The 16065-nt window shown below is 47.4% G+C and overlaps 2 protein-coding genes across 9 annotated transcripts in view; both read right to left on the bottom strand.

The window, feature by feature from the left end:
* The window catches only part of LOC144149881 (uncharacterized), a 29581-nt gene extending 28540 nt beyond the window's left edge, over positions 1 to 1041 (bottom strand). For both annotated transcript variants that reach the window (XM_077681596.1, XM_077681597.1), the window contains exon 1: positions 759 to 1041. The gene's annotated coding sequence lies outside the window, so the exon portion shown is untranslated. The remainder of the gene's footprint in view (positions 1 to 758) is intronic.
* Positions 1042 to 3496: 2455 nt separating this feature from the next.
* Puf (ubiquitinyl hydrolase 1 puf) overlaps positions 3497 to 16065 on the bottom strand; it is a 107360-nt gene continuing 94791 nt past the window's right edge. For all 7 annotated transcript variants that reach the window (XM_077680640.1, XM_077680642.1, XM_077680643.1 and 4 more), the window contains 7 exons: positions 15850 to 15971; positions 15344 to 15467; positions 15135 to 15214; positions 14172 to 14306; positions 10325 to 10429; positions 6800 to 6950; positions 3497 to 5183 (listed from right to left, as the gene is read on the bottom strand). In XM_077680640.1, coding sequence (XP_077536766.1) covers positions 4984 to 5183; positions 6800 to 6950; positions 10325 to 10429; positions 14172 to 14306; positions 15135 to 15214; positions 15344 to 15467; positions 15850 to 15971 — 917 coding nt within the window. In that variant the 3' untranslated portion in view covers positions 3497 to 4983. The remainder of the gene's footprint in view (positions 5184 to 6799; positions 6951 to 10324; positions 10430 to 14171; positions 14307 to 15134; positions 15215 to 15343; positions 15468 to 15849; positions 15972 to 16065) is intronic.

Genomic DNA, 16065 nt, shown 5'->3' with positions numbered 1-16065 from the left:
AAGTACGCAACAACAACGTAGATATTAATAGCAAACAGAGTGCCATGTCCAACCACTCTCTCTTGCTGGTGTTTGGCAGTTTACGCACTGCCTTTTTCCTTTGAAAGTGTACCAACTCACCCAGTCCTCCATTTCAGCGGACCAATCACCCTACATCTCAATGCCAGTGCCCTTCCCGCCCGCAATAGCCCACGGGAAGAAGAGGCAACCTGGACTGGACTTGAACAGGTGTCTGGGTTGAACAACAGTGCAGGAGCCAGCACACTCTCCGGCGTTGCTGCTTCGCACCACAGTTGCGAGCCTCCAGCTGATGTAACAGCGACGAGCAAGAAAATCTATACACAACCCGTCAATGACGGCCCTTCGCTGCGGTTGGTACGGTGGCCCATGTGTAGATTTTTTTTCCCTCGTCGCTGTCGCCCACGCTACCTGTATGCTATACACTGTAGCTGCATGTGGTTGCCCCTTTAATGAGCACGCAACCACGGCTGTGGTTTTATTCTGCCGACACCATTGTGGCTCGGCACCAGCACATTGTCTGGCGCTGAATGATGTTACAGCTTCGAACGCTTGCTTCACGTGCCTGCAGCATGTTGCAGGATCACGGTCGCACAAAATAACCTGACATCGGCAGCCCCACGATGAGTGTTTAAACGCAATCGGGGTCGTCATTCCCCAACTACGGCCGGGGACGGCGCCTGGAAAGAACGGCGGCCCCCAAGGGGTCGGGACACAGACACGGGCGAAGGCAGACGCACCTTTTCAGGGGAACAAAGGGAGGAGCAGCAGAAGGCGTCACAACAGTAGCATCGGTAACATCGTGAGATCCCCCGGCGTTTTAGGACGGGCTCGGCTCACGACGCTTTCTTTGCCCGCGCGCGGTGAGGTACACGCTACTCTCCTGAACTGCGCCTTCCGATGCCACAACTGTCACGCACGCCGGATCGCCAGCGTTATTAAAACACTACACGCAGCAATGCCATGCACACGACAGAAGAAACAGGACTGGGAACCATGGGAACATCAAAAAACAAAGAAAGCGGCTTTTTTTTTTTTTGCCGGATGTGACGTCATGATTATTCGCTCCGAGCGCGAACAGAGTCGGCCCCTGGCGGGGGCGGGACGAACCGCTCCTAGTGTGGATGGCGCTCTCGCGTCGTCTGCTTTTTCGCGTTGCGTGCGGCGCAAGACGCGTGCTGCACACGACAAAACAATCAATATGTGTGCTCGTTTGGCAGTAAGCAATGACATAGTTACCTCTGCTTGAGCATTTCCTCTAGAAAGGCAATAATCAGCGGCCGTTGCGGGTTAATGCGCTGGTTTAATTCCACGAAACATCTTCGCCCTCGTCACCGCTTGAGTGTGAAACGTGTTATAAACATTGCTTCCACACATTGCACTTTTCTTATTGTTGAGTGCAGCCGTGTGCCGTTTCGGGAACGTCGAAGAGTACTTTTTGAAGGTGGCGTGGTGATTATTTAAAGGATAAAAGTTTAGAACGCGACACACGGAAAACAAGCGCTAAATAAAAACACGGGACGAGGAGTAGACGGGACAAGCGCTACTCCTCGTCCCGTGTTTTTATTTAGCGCTTGTTTTCCGTGTGACGATGAACCAACACGCCCAAACCTTTTCCCTTCTTTAGAACGCGAAACGGGTAAGAAGCGACAAGACCTGTGCATACGCCTGCAAATCCCACACCCTTGTAAAATTGCGCTGTGTCCTTATAGAAAGAAGAAAGAAACAAAAAACATTTACACTGCACACGATCCGTGCGCTATCGCCCATACATTACCGGACACGTATTTTACACCCGCAAGCGCCTGTGTGACCGTGTCCTTCCCGTACCTTTTCTAAAATAAATACCATTTTTGGACAGTCGTTGTTTACACTGAGGAGGAGGAATAAACATTTATCCAACTGTATCCAGTTGCTAATTTTACGTATTATTTAAAATACGTTTTTATGGATGCGCAAGAGTATTTAGGGGGGATTTTTCGGTAAAATTAAGCAGTTGTGAGTTTGCGTCTGTCATGTGGCATTTCGTGTGTCATTTTCATATATATCATTTTCAAATCCGACATGAATCACCTTGTCCAGAAACTCACTCAGCATAACCAAATGCCTAATATGGTCACGTCTTAACCTCTTAAGGTGGACCTAAGATTAAAGAAAGAGAAAACGCGTAATATAATGCACGTTGTTGCCCACATGTGTGAGAGGTGTGTGCCATGACTCGCTGTTTTTTTTTTAAATTTTTTCCCACAATGCTTGCTTTCAATACAATTATGAAAAAGGCGAGCCACAATTCCTGAACAATCCCGGACCAAATGGGGGTAATCAGTTTTGAAAATACGTACTGCTTTTCCACCGCTACAGAACACGACGCCTAGTGTAGTTTCGATTGTAGGCAATACTGATAACCATAGTTTGGCTTTTTGCGTTACATGCGTTCTCTTCTCGCTGCTCTTGCAACGTTGGCAGGACCCCCCTTCCCGGAAAAAAACTAAATGTACAGAATTTCATTATTTAACCATCCTCAAAAATTAAATGCCAAGACAAAGGCGATATTCAGTTTACAAAACAAAGTAGTTACCGGGAACCCGTTGCGCTGATTCGCAACGAGAAATAAAAAAAAAGGAAATGTTTTCCTACATCTGCAACAGCGCAACTTCATTTATTGCCATCTTTGGGTTCGTAAGCGACCTTATACGCAAGAATGCAAACACATCTCGCTGTTGCAGGCACCTGTTAGATTTTAAAAGGAACGCAAATGGTCAACAGAGCAGCCGTAACAGAAAATTTGTGCTCACTGTGAGGTCCCAAAAGCTTGGTTTGCACACTGTAAACCTGCTTGTCACTTTGTGAAAACCTAGCTAAACATGAGACGTTGATTGTACTGCGTGCATTGACAATTCAATTCGCAAGTTCACTTGCGACGAAAGCCATAAATAAGTGATCCGAAACCGCTATTCATCAAACCTTCCTTCAGAGTCGTTAAAATTTCATTTAAAAGACCCGTTAGAGCGGTTACATTTATATCTCTGCGCTGACCAGAATTCAGTAACTTTATGTTGCCTTTTGAACACACGAAATATATCTTAGAAAGTATTTCGGGGCAGTCAAGTATGGGAATCCACAAGGTGGAGCATGCGTCTCTGAAGGGAAAGTTTTCGCCCTCCTCAAACGCAGCCACATGGCTACAAGAGAAAGCTACACAGTTTTCTCACGCTGAATTCCAGTGGCAGATCCGGAGCACTTTCAGGGTAACTTTTTTGCCCTATCTGGAGCAATATGTTCCTATGAAAGATCAGGAGCAACAAAATCCTGTTCCAGTGGCAGATTAAGAGTGCCATTGCAGCCGAGATCTCTCCGTGGAGCAAGAAAAGTTGCTCCCCCAAAATCGGCGGAGTTGGCCCCACGACTGCCCGCACTAACCTAGCTACTTCCAACGAAAGCCCCATCTGCCAAGCTTAAATGAAGCACTCTGAACACCACAGTGGCTTGAGAATTTTTATTTTGAGCACGATTCTGATAATAGAGGAGGACCTAGTATTCGCAGCCACTATGGTACATAACGGCCAGGAACACGTAAATGCAGCTGGCAGTTTCTCAACAGAGGCATAAAAAAAAACAAAAGTAGATGCTTTAGAAAGTTTGACAGTGACTGAGGATACCCCCACTGAATGAAAAACTGAAATAGTCGGCGTTCAAGACGAACACAAAAGCACTCTGATGATAGTTAAAAATAACAAAAAAAAAAACTTGCATGTATATACTCCCCACCGAATGGGACGTGGAAGTTGGCAGCATGAAATTGCCTCGTTTTCCTTAAACACACCTCTTCTCCTGTCGCCGCGCAATGAAAAATGTGTCGCTTCTTTCTCTTTCTCTTCTCTCAATGACGCCATCATGTAGAAACAGGGCACGACGAAAGAAACAGCCAGTCACACATAGTAGGCGCCCTCGCGGGCACCGCTAACAAACACTTCACCCCGCCGCCCCCTCAATCAGGTAGTCCCGCACATACAAGGCAATAAATAACACAAAAAAGGACAGGAGGGGAGAAGCGGATTCCTCCGCAAGGTCGAAATTTATGTCGCCGCCCGTCAGCGAGACGTTGTCACGCGCTGCCGCCTCGAACTCTTCAACACTCCTCGGCAATAATACATCCTTCGCAGGTCTCTGGTCGTAAGAAAGCTTACGCACTTCTGGAGAACAGAATATAAAACTAAATATACAAGCCAGGCAAGCTCGCTGCTCAGGCAAAACTCGCCTTTGTCCCCTCGTTGTCGGGTGGGAGAAAATGCCCACCACTGTCCTTCATCTGGCGTAAAGTTTGCGCACTGTAGCGATTCACTCAAATAAAACGAAGTGAGTCACACGAGAAATGGGGGAGGGGGAAAGCAACGTAAAAGAGCAGCGCTCGAGAAGATGAAATTATAAGCAATCAGCGCAGAGAGCTCAGTCCTCGCAGAAAGGAAACGACGGTCCGGCAGGCGAGATGAGAAGCGCGCAGAGGGGAGAGAGAGAGAGAGAGAGAGACAGTGGCAAGCAAGCTTTCACCCAAGACTAAAAGTATCACAGCTGAAGTGTGGTGTGGCAAAAAACTCTCGAGAATGGCTCCAGACAGCGGTGGGCCGTGCCGGGGGTGCAGGACCGTCCTGTAGCTTGGTCCGGGGATGGGGAGGAGCCAAAACCAGCACCACCACCACGGCCACATCCTTGGTAATGCATTGCGCCGTCAGAACTGAGCCCAGAAACTCAACGCAGAGGAACGTCGTCGTCAAGGGGGGGACTTGTGCGATAGCCGCCACGACAGTTGAAGAAGACAAGCCCCATCGAGAGAGTGACAGCTTCTTCCGTAGGCTTGATTCAGCGAGGCCCTTCTCCTCCTCCTCCTCCTCCGTCCTCGACCGCGGTGCCCCCTCGTGGTGGTCAACTCAACGGGAAGAAAAAACAGCCAGACTAGAAAAGAAGGCGCTAGGAAGAGGCAGCGGGGCGCTCTCCTTGAGTGAGCGCCCTGAGAAGGGCTTGGACCGTCTCGAGCAGTGGCCGCATCAGCTCTCCTTCGCACGACGACGACGTACTGGGGGGTGGGGGCTCGACCGGAGACCTCGGTCCCGTAGGCTTGTCCCCGTCTTCGGGCGGGTTCCGGGCCTTCTTCGCTGGGGGGCTGTCAGCTGGAGAAGGCACGAAAAACAAAAAGTTAAAGCTGTTCCACTCAACGTGAAATCTGTCGGAAGTGCAAAGCAGCGATTCACCATAATGGGCTGTAGCGCCGTTATCTGCTCACCGCTACCACCCAATGCAATTCAAATTTCCCGCCTTCGCAGTGCTCGCGCACCCCCTGCCTGAAACTGTGCCAGTGGGAGTTCTGTTCTTTTCCCGCTTGCTTTTCCTCCCTCACGTGCCGGCGTTGCACCGCCACTTTTTTTTTCACTTACTATAAAAAAAAAAACAACCCAACGAGCATTCCTCACTGTTGCTGCCGGTTAGTTACAATTACTTTGCCTCAAATGTACCTACAGTTTTCTTTCCGCTAAACAATGGGGAGATGTATGACAGGCACCAGCGGTTCACGAGTTTCAAATGCTTATGACTATATAAACCGCTTGGAGTTTGAAGCCTCTGCGTAACGCTGCGACAACAGCCACTATGACGGAACCCTGCGGGGCTCTACTTGGGTCCAGCAAGCGAGCTATGACGACAAGGCGAGCCCCTAAAGTGCTCTGCACTTAAAAGGGGTTGGTATTGACATGTTGAAAATTTGAGATGAAACTGAAATCACACTGCCGCTGTGATTTCATCTTCAGCCCATTTTTAGCCGAGCCTGTGAAAATCATTCCAATGTCCCTGATGCTTCACTGGTGAATCGGTGGTTGCGGTGGAAGTAGTGAGGGACAGAAATTTTTCTGGCCATGCTATGCTCATTAACATTCAGGAATGCGTCCGCAGTTCGCTCCCACGAAAGTTTGTCGGAACGTTTTTGCCACAATGCTACTCCACCGGGCCTGCTCACCTTGTTACGCCAATAATGTTCCTCCCCCTCGGTGGCTTTGATCAAGAGTTAATGCCACACCAGATACATTCCCAGCGAAAGCGCTAGTACTTCAGGTACAAACTGAGAAAACGCCTTGTTCCTCATACCACCAATTTGACCTTCAAGTTCAGCCAAGGTCAAGTCAGCGCCTCGTGCGGCTGAGCAATGAAGGTGTCTGTTAACAATGTTTGTTGCAAGGGTAGCGGTGTGCAAAGGGGGACACAAAGAACGAGTAAGGGCACAGGCCATCACAAAATGATACAAGAAGGCACTGTCTGCATCCAAGTTCACAGTGCGTTTGCACCTGGACCGATGACTACACCAAGCAGCGTCTGTGTTTCGCCTTTTGGTGTAATTGCCTGGCGCCCCCTGTGCACTCCTAGCACAAAGCTATTACTCGACAAACCCCATTTAACCATGGAAAAATTTCCTCGGCGACCCACGCCAGGCCCTCTGGCCCTTCACTTATCGTGCTTGTCACAACTGCCGTCCTGGTTAGACAAGTTGGTACAGTGAGTGTCCTCCAGAATTCTGGTTTGTGCTTGTCGGTACGCAAACGACAGCAGAACGAATCTTCCTCCACAAATAAGTAGCATTTGCATGTTTAAATCCATGCACCCGCCTATGCTTCTTTGCGTGGCTCACAAAGCTCAATGGCATGCTTATGCTGCGAAAGCAAATACATCTGTCGTAGGCGATCAAAGCAATGCCAGCTCCCGGAACCACACAACTTTGAGCTTTCAGCTCTCCAATTACCGTCATCGTCGGGTTTCTCCGCTTCTTTCTCACACCGCGACAGGGCGTCCTTGCAGTGGTTCTCCAACGTGCGCAAGTAGCCGACCAAGCCGAGACAAGCCGGCACGTTGCCCTCGTGGACCGAGAGCACAAGCAGGACAGCACGCAGGTCCTGTGGAAAAGGACGGGGGCAGAATGAGGCCCTGCTGCACCCCAGCCCAACAACGCAGTCACAGAAACAATCATTCAGCCTGGACTGCGCAGACGGCTGGCACACAGAAAAAATACGCAGCAGGAGAGGGATATGGAGTGCTCAACAAAAGTGGACTGTTGAATACTACCGTATTTATTCGAATATAAGGCGAGGTTTTTTTTCCAATACCTGTAGTCTCAAAGTCATACCCTGCCTTATATTCGAAGCTTAGTATATATCTCTGACTCTCTCTCTCCCTGTCTGTCTCCCTGTCTGTCTGCATGTCTGTGTGTGTGTGTGTGTGTGTGTGTGGGGGGGGGGGGGGGGGCATGTGTGTGTATATATAATTTGGCGATTTTATTTACTCTTCAAACTGCACCCCCGCCTTATAATCGTGACCACCTTATAATCGAATAAATACGGTACTCCCAGATAAGCTTAGTCACAATCATTTCTACAGAGGCTCTGTGGAGCTGAAGAAAAAAGAAAAAGCTCTGCCAGAAAAGACTACAGAGGAAAATATTGACACAAATGCACACAAAAAAGAAGGCAAACTTTCTGGCAGGAGGCAGCATTCCAATAAAGCATGAAGTTTGACTTCCTGGCCTTTGATGTGAAATCTTTCAGTACTGCAGAAAACTGCTCATTTTCCACCTGTCCACAGTATGAGACAGAAATTCAGGATGCTAGCAATTGCAAAAAAAAAAAAAAAAATTACCTGCATTATACAAGGGTTTCTACGGTACCTACAGGGGTACAGCAGAAAACAAAACTTCCTGGCTAACATGGGTGGAGGCATTGCAAACTAATGTGCTGTCACTGTTATTTTACAACTTGCAAGAATGAAAGTGGCCTACCATTGCCACCGTCAGCTCCATGACAAGGCTACAAAGGCATCTTCAAGCATGCCAATTTCTCTTGTTCCTCTTTCATTAATCCTTGTTTGGGTATTTTATTGTCGTTTTTGTGTTCTGTTCTGTGGCAAAACTTTGGGATCAGTGATTCACTTTTGTGGCAGTTCACCGCTGTATTCAAAATGTAAGTAACAACAGTTCGTCGAAGCGACAGTACACAACGAGTTCAGCGCGCTCGAGAAAGACGTCCGATACTCGAGGAAGGGGATGTACGAGTTGTCATCGTGCCACTTTTGAAAGAAGAAATCGTAATGTGGACGCAAGACCACTACCAGTCACATCAGAGGCCATCTGCTGCAAAGTAAATGAAATAGCGAGGCAGGGACTGTGAAGATAATTTTCAGGTTCTAATTTCACAATATGAAGAGCAAGGTTTCCGGCAGCTCTGATGAACCTTAGCACGTGGGAGTGCCAATGATAGATAAGGACTGGCAATAAATTAAATGACGTCTATGGCAATCCCTTCTGCAGAATGCTTTGCGACAGATTTTTTTCACCACAAGTCAAGGGGTTGACCAGTATAAAGGGTTATGCGACAGGTAACTGTGAAGTGGTGCTAAATAAAAAGTTTTCATGGCAAAAACGAGAGTGCAAATGTTCTCAATTTCTCAAAAATAGTCGTAATAGTAGCATTAAGAACCTGCACGGGGACTCCAGTAACGCACATGATGGCGATACAAGCCCTTGGAATCAAAAACAAAGTTTGCCAGTGTACAAGTGCATAATTTCAGGCGATTTGACTATGACTGTGCGAATATTTGAAACTTGTGAATATCGAAGTGACGACACCATATTCAATTCAGCTTCGAATTAACTCTTTCGGGACCGCTCCATAGGCCATCGATCCCATATGATCGATGGTTTCGCGAGCCTGCAGAATACAAATTTTCGCTCGATGGAACACCTAGCGACATATGGGAGATAGTTTGAAAACTGGAGTTTTCTCTTTTGTGAAGTTTCTTTTTTTATCGCCAGGCGGCAACGTATCAGATATTTTATTCTGACGGGCAGTTGTTTCAAATGTAAACAAACATGGCGTCATACTCGTGCGAGCGCGATAAGAAATCCGCCTCGTCTCGTCTCGCATATCTTCGCCTTCTACTGTGGATTTTAACGATGAGAGAGGCAGTGAAGAGTCGGAATGTGGCTTTAGAGATCAGATTTCAGTTCGAGTGAGGATTCGGGTGTCGATCAGCCTGGAACATCAAATCGCGCTCAAAGGTGGGTGTTGGTTTCGGTTTCAATTGGCTCTGGAGTAAATATGTGCGCTCGAAATATGTTCTGGCTGGTTTATATTTGTTCGCTAGGGTGTTAACTACCTATGGTGGTGATCTCCTGCCACCAGTGCAGAAACGGATGAAGTTTTCGCCGAGACGAGAGCCTGGCATGTACCTGGGCGACGACGTAGCCATCGCCTTAGTGCCAAAGAGATCACACACAAAACAAAAAACCAGTTACACCTAGCCGCATCAAACTTTTGCGATGAAGAAACAAAGCATTGTGTTAGATTTTGTATATCCTGAAATAATTTTATTATTTTTTAATATTTTTATATTTACACTTTTTTCTATCTTTTTCTGTAGTTTTTTTACGAAGTTCTTACTTTCAGATTTTTTCATGGTTCTATCGTCAGTGTTGAAGTAAAACTTGGTACTGTATGTCAAAGAACATATAATTAGCTGCATTTTGGTATATGCTAAGGCAGGATGGTGCCTTTGCTTTATGTAATAAAAAATTTGTACCGCGACCTCTCTTTTTCGTCACTTTTTCCGGCGGTCCCGAAAGAGTTAAACTGCCCTATCTGAAAATTTTGGATACTTTCAAAGTATTTAAAAAATTGAAAATGCAAAGGAATTGCTGTTTCAAATAACTCTAATACATTCAATTACACCTTGCTGAAAGCAAAAAGCGTTCCGCTAAAAGCATGCAAAATATATCCTTTGGAAAAGTTTTAGGACAAGTTAGGCAGCATCTCCTTGGCAGCGAGTAACCACTCCACCCTTGCACTTTGTGTCCTGATAACACTTGCACCCTCTCAAGTTGCCCAAATCCCCACTTTCTAGACAACAAAGTCTCGCTGCATACCGACATAGCCCCCAGTTTGCTGGTCAAGTGACGCGCACCTCTGTGATCTCTGTTCACAACCTGTAATCTTCCTTTTTTTCTTATTTTTCTATACGGGACAAAAAGAAGACCGATTCCTCGGCGATACATGCCAAGCACAGCACTTCTTCCCTCGGTGGAAAGTAAAAAACAAAGCACAGTACCACGGCCAACGAGATAGAGAAATTAACAATAAAAACGCTTATTGGAATTAAGGAAGAGAACATACAAAGAGAGCAGAACATGGAACAGCGCAGGAACATCACTGCTGAACAATTCACAGCTTCCGCCCTGCGGCAGACAGCTCGTGAGATGCGGAGTAGGACTACAACTTACGGCGGTGATGCGATGCATGTGCTGGGCCACATCTAGCGTGACGAGGGCGTTCGCCCGGGTCAAGATCAGGCTGGTGACGCTTTCCTTCAGGACTTGCTTGCCAACCTGGAAGCAGCAGCAACAGGCACAGGGAGAGAGTTCAGTGTTGTGCGCATGGCTACCACAAATTCGTTGGCGTAAAAGTCTGCAACAACACTGCAAGCACCAGAGGTGACGTCCCAACCAAAAAGGAATCTGCAAGAGGGGAGGAAGCTTCCTGCCCGCATTCAGTTCAAAATGGCCACTAAATTGGCTCCACCTTGCGCAAAACTGCGTGCTGTCACCCACTGTCCCAAACGGCCCTTTCTGCGCATCAAATTAAGCATAATCCAGCTCAAAGGCACAATAACAGAGAATGGAGGTCTTTTATTTTTTTATGATCCCCAAAAATCCTGAGGGTTTATAGAACATTCCATCAGAAAGAAAAAAAAAAAAAACTTCCTAATAACACTAAATTTCGGTGATGTTAAGGGGGCTCACTGGTCTTTAACCAAAAAAGTTTATTTTTGCAGTTATGATGATGAAAATTTGGGGGAACATGTAGTTTTTCATTCTTATTGTAGATATAAAATTTGTTTTTGAGTAAAATGACCATATTCAAATTTATTTGGATATTTATATTCAATTTTTTGACAGCCTTTGTAAAAAAACTGCTGGAGGGATGCAGCTAAACAGGGAACCAGTGAACTGTGCACAAATCAAGGAGTGCAATAAGACTAACATTATCGTTCTATCTGGTCTGTAGCAGAAGTTACGACCATTTGAAGTTTGGGCTTGAAAGGAGGCAACCAGAAAAACCGGTTTTGCTTTCCAGGCCCAAACTTCAAATGGTCGTAACTTCTGCTACAGACCAGATAGAACGATAATGTTAGTCTTATTGCACTCCTTGATTTGTGCACAGTTCACTGGTTCCCTGTTTAGCTGCATCCCTCCAGCAGTTTTTTTACAAAGGCTGTCAAAAAATTGAATATAAATATCCAAATAAATTTGAATATGGTCATTTTACTCAAAAACAAATTTTATATCTACAATAAGAATGAAAAACTACATGTTCCCCCGAATTTTCATCATCATAACTGCAAAAATAAACTTTTTGATCAAAGACCCATGTGCTAAGGGGACCCCAAAGGCTGAATGAAATTTTGTTTCAACTGAATGATCATACGTTTCGTAGCGCTCTCAGCTTTTGCTCGACGGGCAACGATGCATTATTTTCTGAGAAATCCGTAAATAAAGCTGGCATTTCTCTCTCCTGCTTCTCTTCCATTTTTTCGTGGCATAGAGATAGACTGATTGTAGGGTTTAACGCGCTGATGCAACGCAGGCGATGAGGTGCGCCGTAGTGGAGGGCCCCGGATTAATTTCGACCGCCTGCAGGGGATCTCAACGTGCACCCAAATCTCGTACACACGGGCGTTTTTGCTTTTCGCCTCCATTAGAAAAGCGGCCGCCGTGGCCAGGAATTGAACCCGCGACCTCGTGCTCGTGGCATAGAGATCGCGTCACAAAGTAGGAGTGAGGCACCGGGGCGGTCCAGAGCGTAAACGGTTGGCGTCAGGTGCTCTCGTCCCAGCAACGGTAGCTTTTACATCAATCACCAAGCCATGGCCGACCCCCGATGGCGTATTTTTGACCGAGGAGGCTGGCTTTCACTTCTGTTATTTGTCACCGACCGAACGAGAAATGCTTTTTGCCTCTCCGGTGGCCGCTGTGCCCACCTACACTGGACACCCAGACCCCATCACACTGGACACCCAGACCCCATCACACTGGACACCCAGACCCCATCACACTGGACAACCAGACCCCATCACACTGGACAACCAGACCCCATCACACTGGACACCCAGACCCCATCACACCGGCCGCCAGCAAAGCAGTGACAAGTGCGGCTGACCGCCCGGCTAGACTTTACTCAAGCAGGCGCCTTCATCTCACCTCGTGTGGCAATTACACCAATCTCATATTCTCTTCCCTCACGTGTTGCGCCGACCTGGCATGAAATACACACTCACTTCCCGCTCCCATCTCAAGTGGTCTTTGTGGCCAAATCTTCACCCGGCCCAAAGATAACAAGGGAAGAGCCACACGCGCACAATTCATCAACATCAACATTCATCATTCATTCAACATCATTCATCATTCATTCATTCAACATCATTATTCATCAACAGTGGCTCGCAGCGAACAGAGAAGCACAAGTTCTGATCGGTCGGATAACACCCTGCAGTGGTTCGAAACCGGGCACAGGCACGTTTTTCAGATAGCTACATACGCGCACTTAGAACGGATTAGAAGCTCAGGTGGGTCCTGCAGTGCATCTTGCACCTTTTGCCACTTCCTGCCAAGGTTACTGCTCGCAGAAGCTCAGGCATTCGCCGTGGTAGGTTATTGACTGCAGTGATGCTTTTTTTAAAACGCAACTGAAAGCACGATGGCCGACTCAGAAGCGCGAGGAAAGCAGCCTGTCTCGCAATGTATAAGAGCTGTAGTCTGCATTTATTAAATTAGGCCAGCACACAGAAAGTTCTGATTTACATTTATTTCACGTGCTCAACCACCTAGGAACTCCTTATTTGAGGGAAAAAAAAATCTATAGATGCTTCTCCAATGAACTGTCGCTGTTCACAACTCTTGTGACGTCACAAACCGTAGTACCCAACAGCGCACGGGGCGTCGTCGCCTGTTTTCACGTTTCTGGCATTTTCTGTCTTATTAAAGAACTGCTACAGCTGAACCTCGTTATAAGAGACACTGATGTAAGAGACAAATGGGTATAAGAGACACTATTCACCCACATGGTTGGCTGCCCTATCTTTCCCATTAAATCGACCTCTTTTATAACAGACATTGGATGTAGAAGATTGGTTATAAGGGACAAGTCATCCTTGAAGTTTAATCAATATTCTCGCTCGTAACAGACATTTTAACTTCAGATGCAGTGCCACCAGTCACTAATTGCAGTTGCTTCCATTGTGGAAACACAGGTGGACGACAGACAGGTGCAGTCTCTATTTATTATAACTTCAGCAAATACAAAGTGGTTCAGTCAGCTATGAAATGACAATGAGAAGCCCTGCCAATGGAAATGCAACTGACAGAAGTAGTTGAAGCTTACTGCCATTCATTGGATGGAGCGCGATCACACATGCAGGCTCTCCTACTCGCGTAGCTCCCAATCAAGAAGCATCGCAGATGTTGAGTCCTGCAAGCGTAATGAATAGCCTGAGCACACAGCGGAAGAAGCTGTGCGCTCTGGCTATTCATCAGGGTTGTGAACTCAACATCTACGATTCATCTTCCACAAACAGAGAAAGGAAAAAAAAGCTTGTAGAATCGGTTGTAAAAAACACTGCAAATAGTCATGAAGCACACAAAGATTCAGAACTGTTTCACAAATTCTGGGGGCCAAACATAAATTAGAATGAATGTTCTGAAACATGCTGTAGCGTTCTTTTGAGCTTATTTTAGTTATACGGTGCCCATATTGAACTAGGGTCTGATTAGTAAGTGAAAACATGGTACCCTGCTTATAAGAGACATCTCGTATAAGAGACAGAAACTGCTCCCCGGTACGTGTCTCTTATAAAGGGGTTCAACTGTAGTTGCAAGAATGATGCATGTAGATTCTCGGCACCGTAATCTACCAACACAGGCCGACTTGTTTCCACCCTTTAAAAATGCCTCACCCCTCCACCCCCTGTAATCTAAGCAGGAACTGGATGCTGCCAACAGCTCGAGCGCAAAGCATGATGGCAATCAGCAAAGCAGGTATGCAGGGGCTGGACGAGTGCTGCCACCGACCCACCTTTGGCACTAGAAGCGAGAAGAGTCGAAAGACCATGGGGTTGTTCAGGTAGCCCCGTTCCTCGAGCAGCACAGCTGACACGCAGTTGGTGACGTACGTGCTGTTCCGCAGGAACTCCCCAAACTCCGCACACTTCTGCAAGGAAGCGGGCCCAGGGAACTCTTTCGCATCCACCCTTAAAGGCCACAACAACACCCGGATAAGCTTTGTACACAGCTGCTGTGACCCCTACAAGTTCCTCCTACGTGCACCAGTAACAATCAGCTTCTGCTGCCATGGCACTCCTTCAACCGAACGCCAAGACGTGACAGGAGTTCCCTCTCAAAGCGAAAAGACCGTTTCCGCAATGTGGAAGAATCACACAGAACTAAGCGGCGTGAAAGAAGATAATAAACATCACGGCTCCGTTTCTAAGTTGTGCGCTTTAATGTGCATGATGAACTAAGAGTGCCCGAAAGGTTGGTTCTGCATGTGGCCTTGGCTTTTGAGTGTGTCTCCATAACGTTGGGATTTTTCGTGGCTCCCATGACATGTTATACGCAGATTGTACCGTATACACGTTTGCATCATCTTCGAGCCCCATTACTTCCGAATCTAAACTTTATATTTCTGGTGAACTCCAATTGAGATGCAATTAAAATTTGTGAGGGTGGTGTGGGTGGAAATTATTTTACACACACAGTAAAACCTCGTTCAAAAGACGCTTAGCGGACTTGGGAAAGATGTCTCTTGTAACCAAGGTCTCTGGTATGTGATGTTGCTTGGCAAACCGAGGAAAACCAACTAAACCGTTCTTATTCTATAGTCTCTTATAACCAGGAGTCTCTTGTAACCAAGAGTCTCTTGTAACAAGGTTTTACTGTATCACAAGAGCAACCAGGTGACCTCTGGCTGCTGCTTAAAGTTGGCAGGATGCACTGGAAGATGACACTTTCCCCTCGACTCAAAGGCGAGGGCACTTGCCTCTCCCTGGAGCACCTCCAGCCAGAGCCGAGGGATGAGGTCGATGTGCAGGGGGACACCCTCGATCGACACCATGGCACCTGAGGGTGAAAGAGGGTGGCACATCAAAATCGGCAGGCACCCCAGTGAGATTGTGTGCCACTTAGAACTGAACTACACTCGCAGGCAGAACAGTTACAAGACTGAGATGCCGAGAGCGGCACACTCACTCAGGTTCACCAGGTCCTGGGACACCAAATTCTGGGACAGGGCGGCCCGGAAGAGGGTCTCCACAAACTGGTGGTACGGCAGGAAGAAGTCCAGCAGGGCCTGGTCGTACTCGGGGTCCACGCCCTGGTCAGGGGCGAGAGGAGAAACGTGGCCAAGCACAACAATGAGGACGGGAACACAATGTGGCAACTAACAGGCTACCCCGATTGACTGTTCCACCTAGAAAGACTGGTTAGGTACAGCCTACGCACAGGGAGCTGTCGAAGCAAGGGTCGGGCAAAAGTTTACGCAGCAGATTATCAGCGTGCACGGGAAGAAGCCCACACTCCGACATCGAAGACAGATGTGTTTGAAACTCTTGGCAGTTTTAAACATTGCAGGCATGTGGCATCCCACATAATACAGGGCACACATGCAAGCAACCCGAGAATGGTTTGAGCTTGAAGGCATTACAAGCAAGGGTGTGAGCAACAGGCAAAAATGGCAAAAGAAGGGCTTCCCGCACCTTGACGGCTTCCAGCTGGCTCAGGTGGAGGAACATCTGCAGCATGGGGCGCTGGGGCCTCACGGTGGTCTTGGTCGGGTAGGACTTCTGACCCCGCCGGGGGAAGTACGGGCCAGTGGTCACTGCGGGGGCAGCGAAAAAGCGGCCGGTCAGGAAACGGCCACGAAAGCATCACGCACTGCCTTGAAGGGCAGAGAAACAAAACAAAACAACCCA

Source organism: Haemaphysalis longicornis, unplaced genomic scaffold (assembly GCF_048455015.1).
Source record: "Haemaphysalis longicornis isolate Haplotype H1 unplaced genomic scaffold, Haemaphysalis longicornis Haplotype H1 scaffold_8, whole genome shotgun sequence".
NCBI classification, from domain to species: domain Eukaryota; kingdom Metazoa; phylum Arthropoda; class Arachnida; order Ixodida; family Ixodidae; genus Haemaphysalis; species Haemaphysalis longicornis.
Note: the sequence above shows the minus strand (reverse complement) of the source record. Positions and strands in the feature narration are given on the sequence as shown.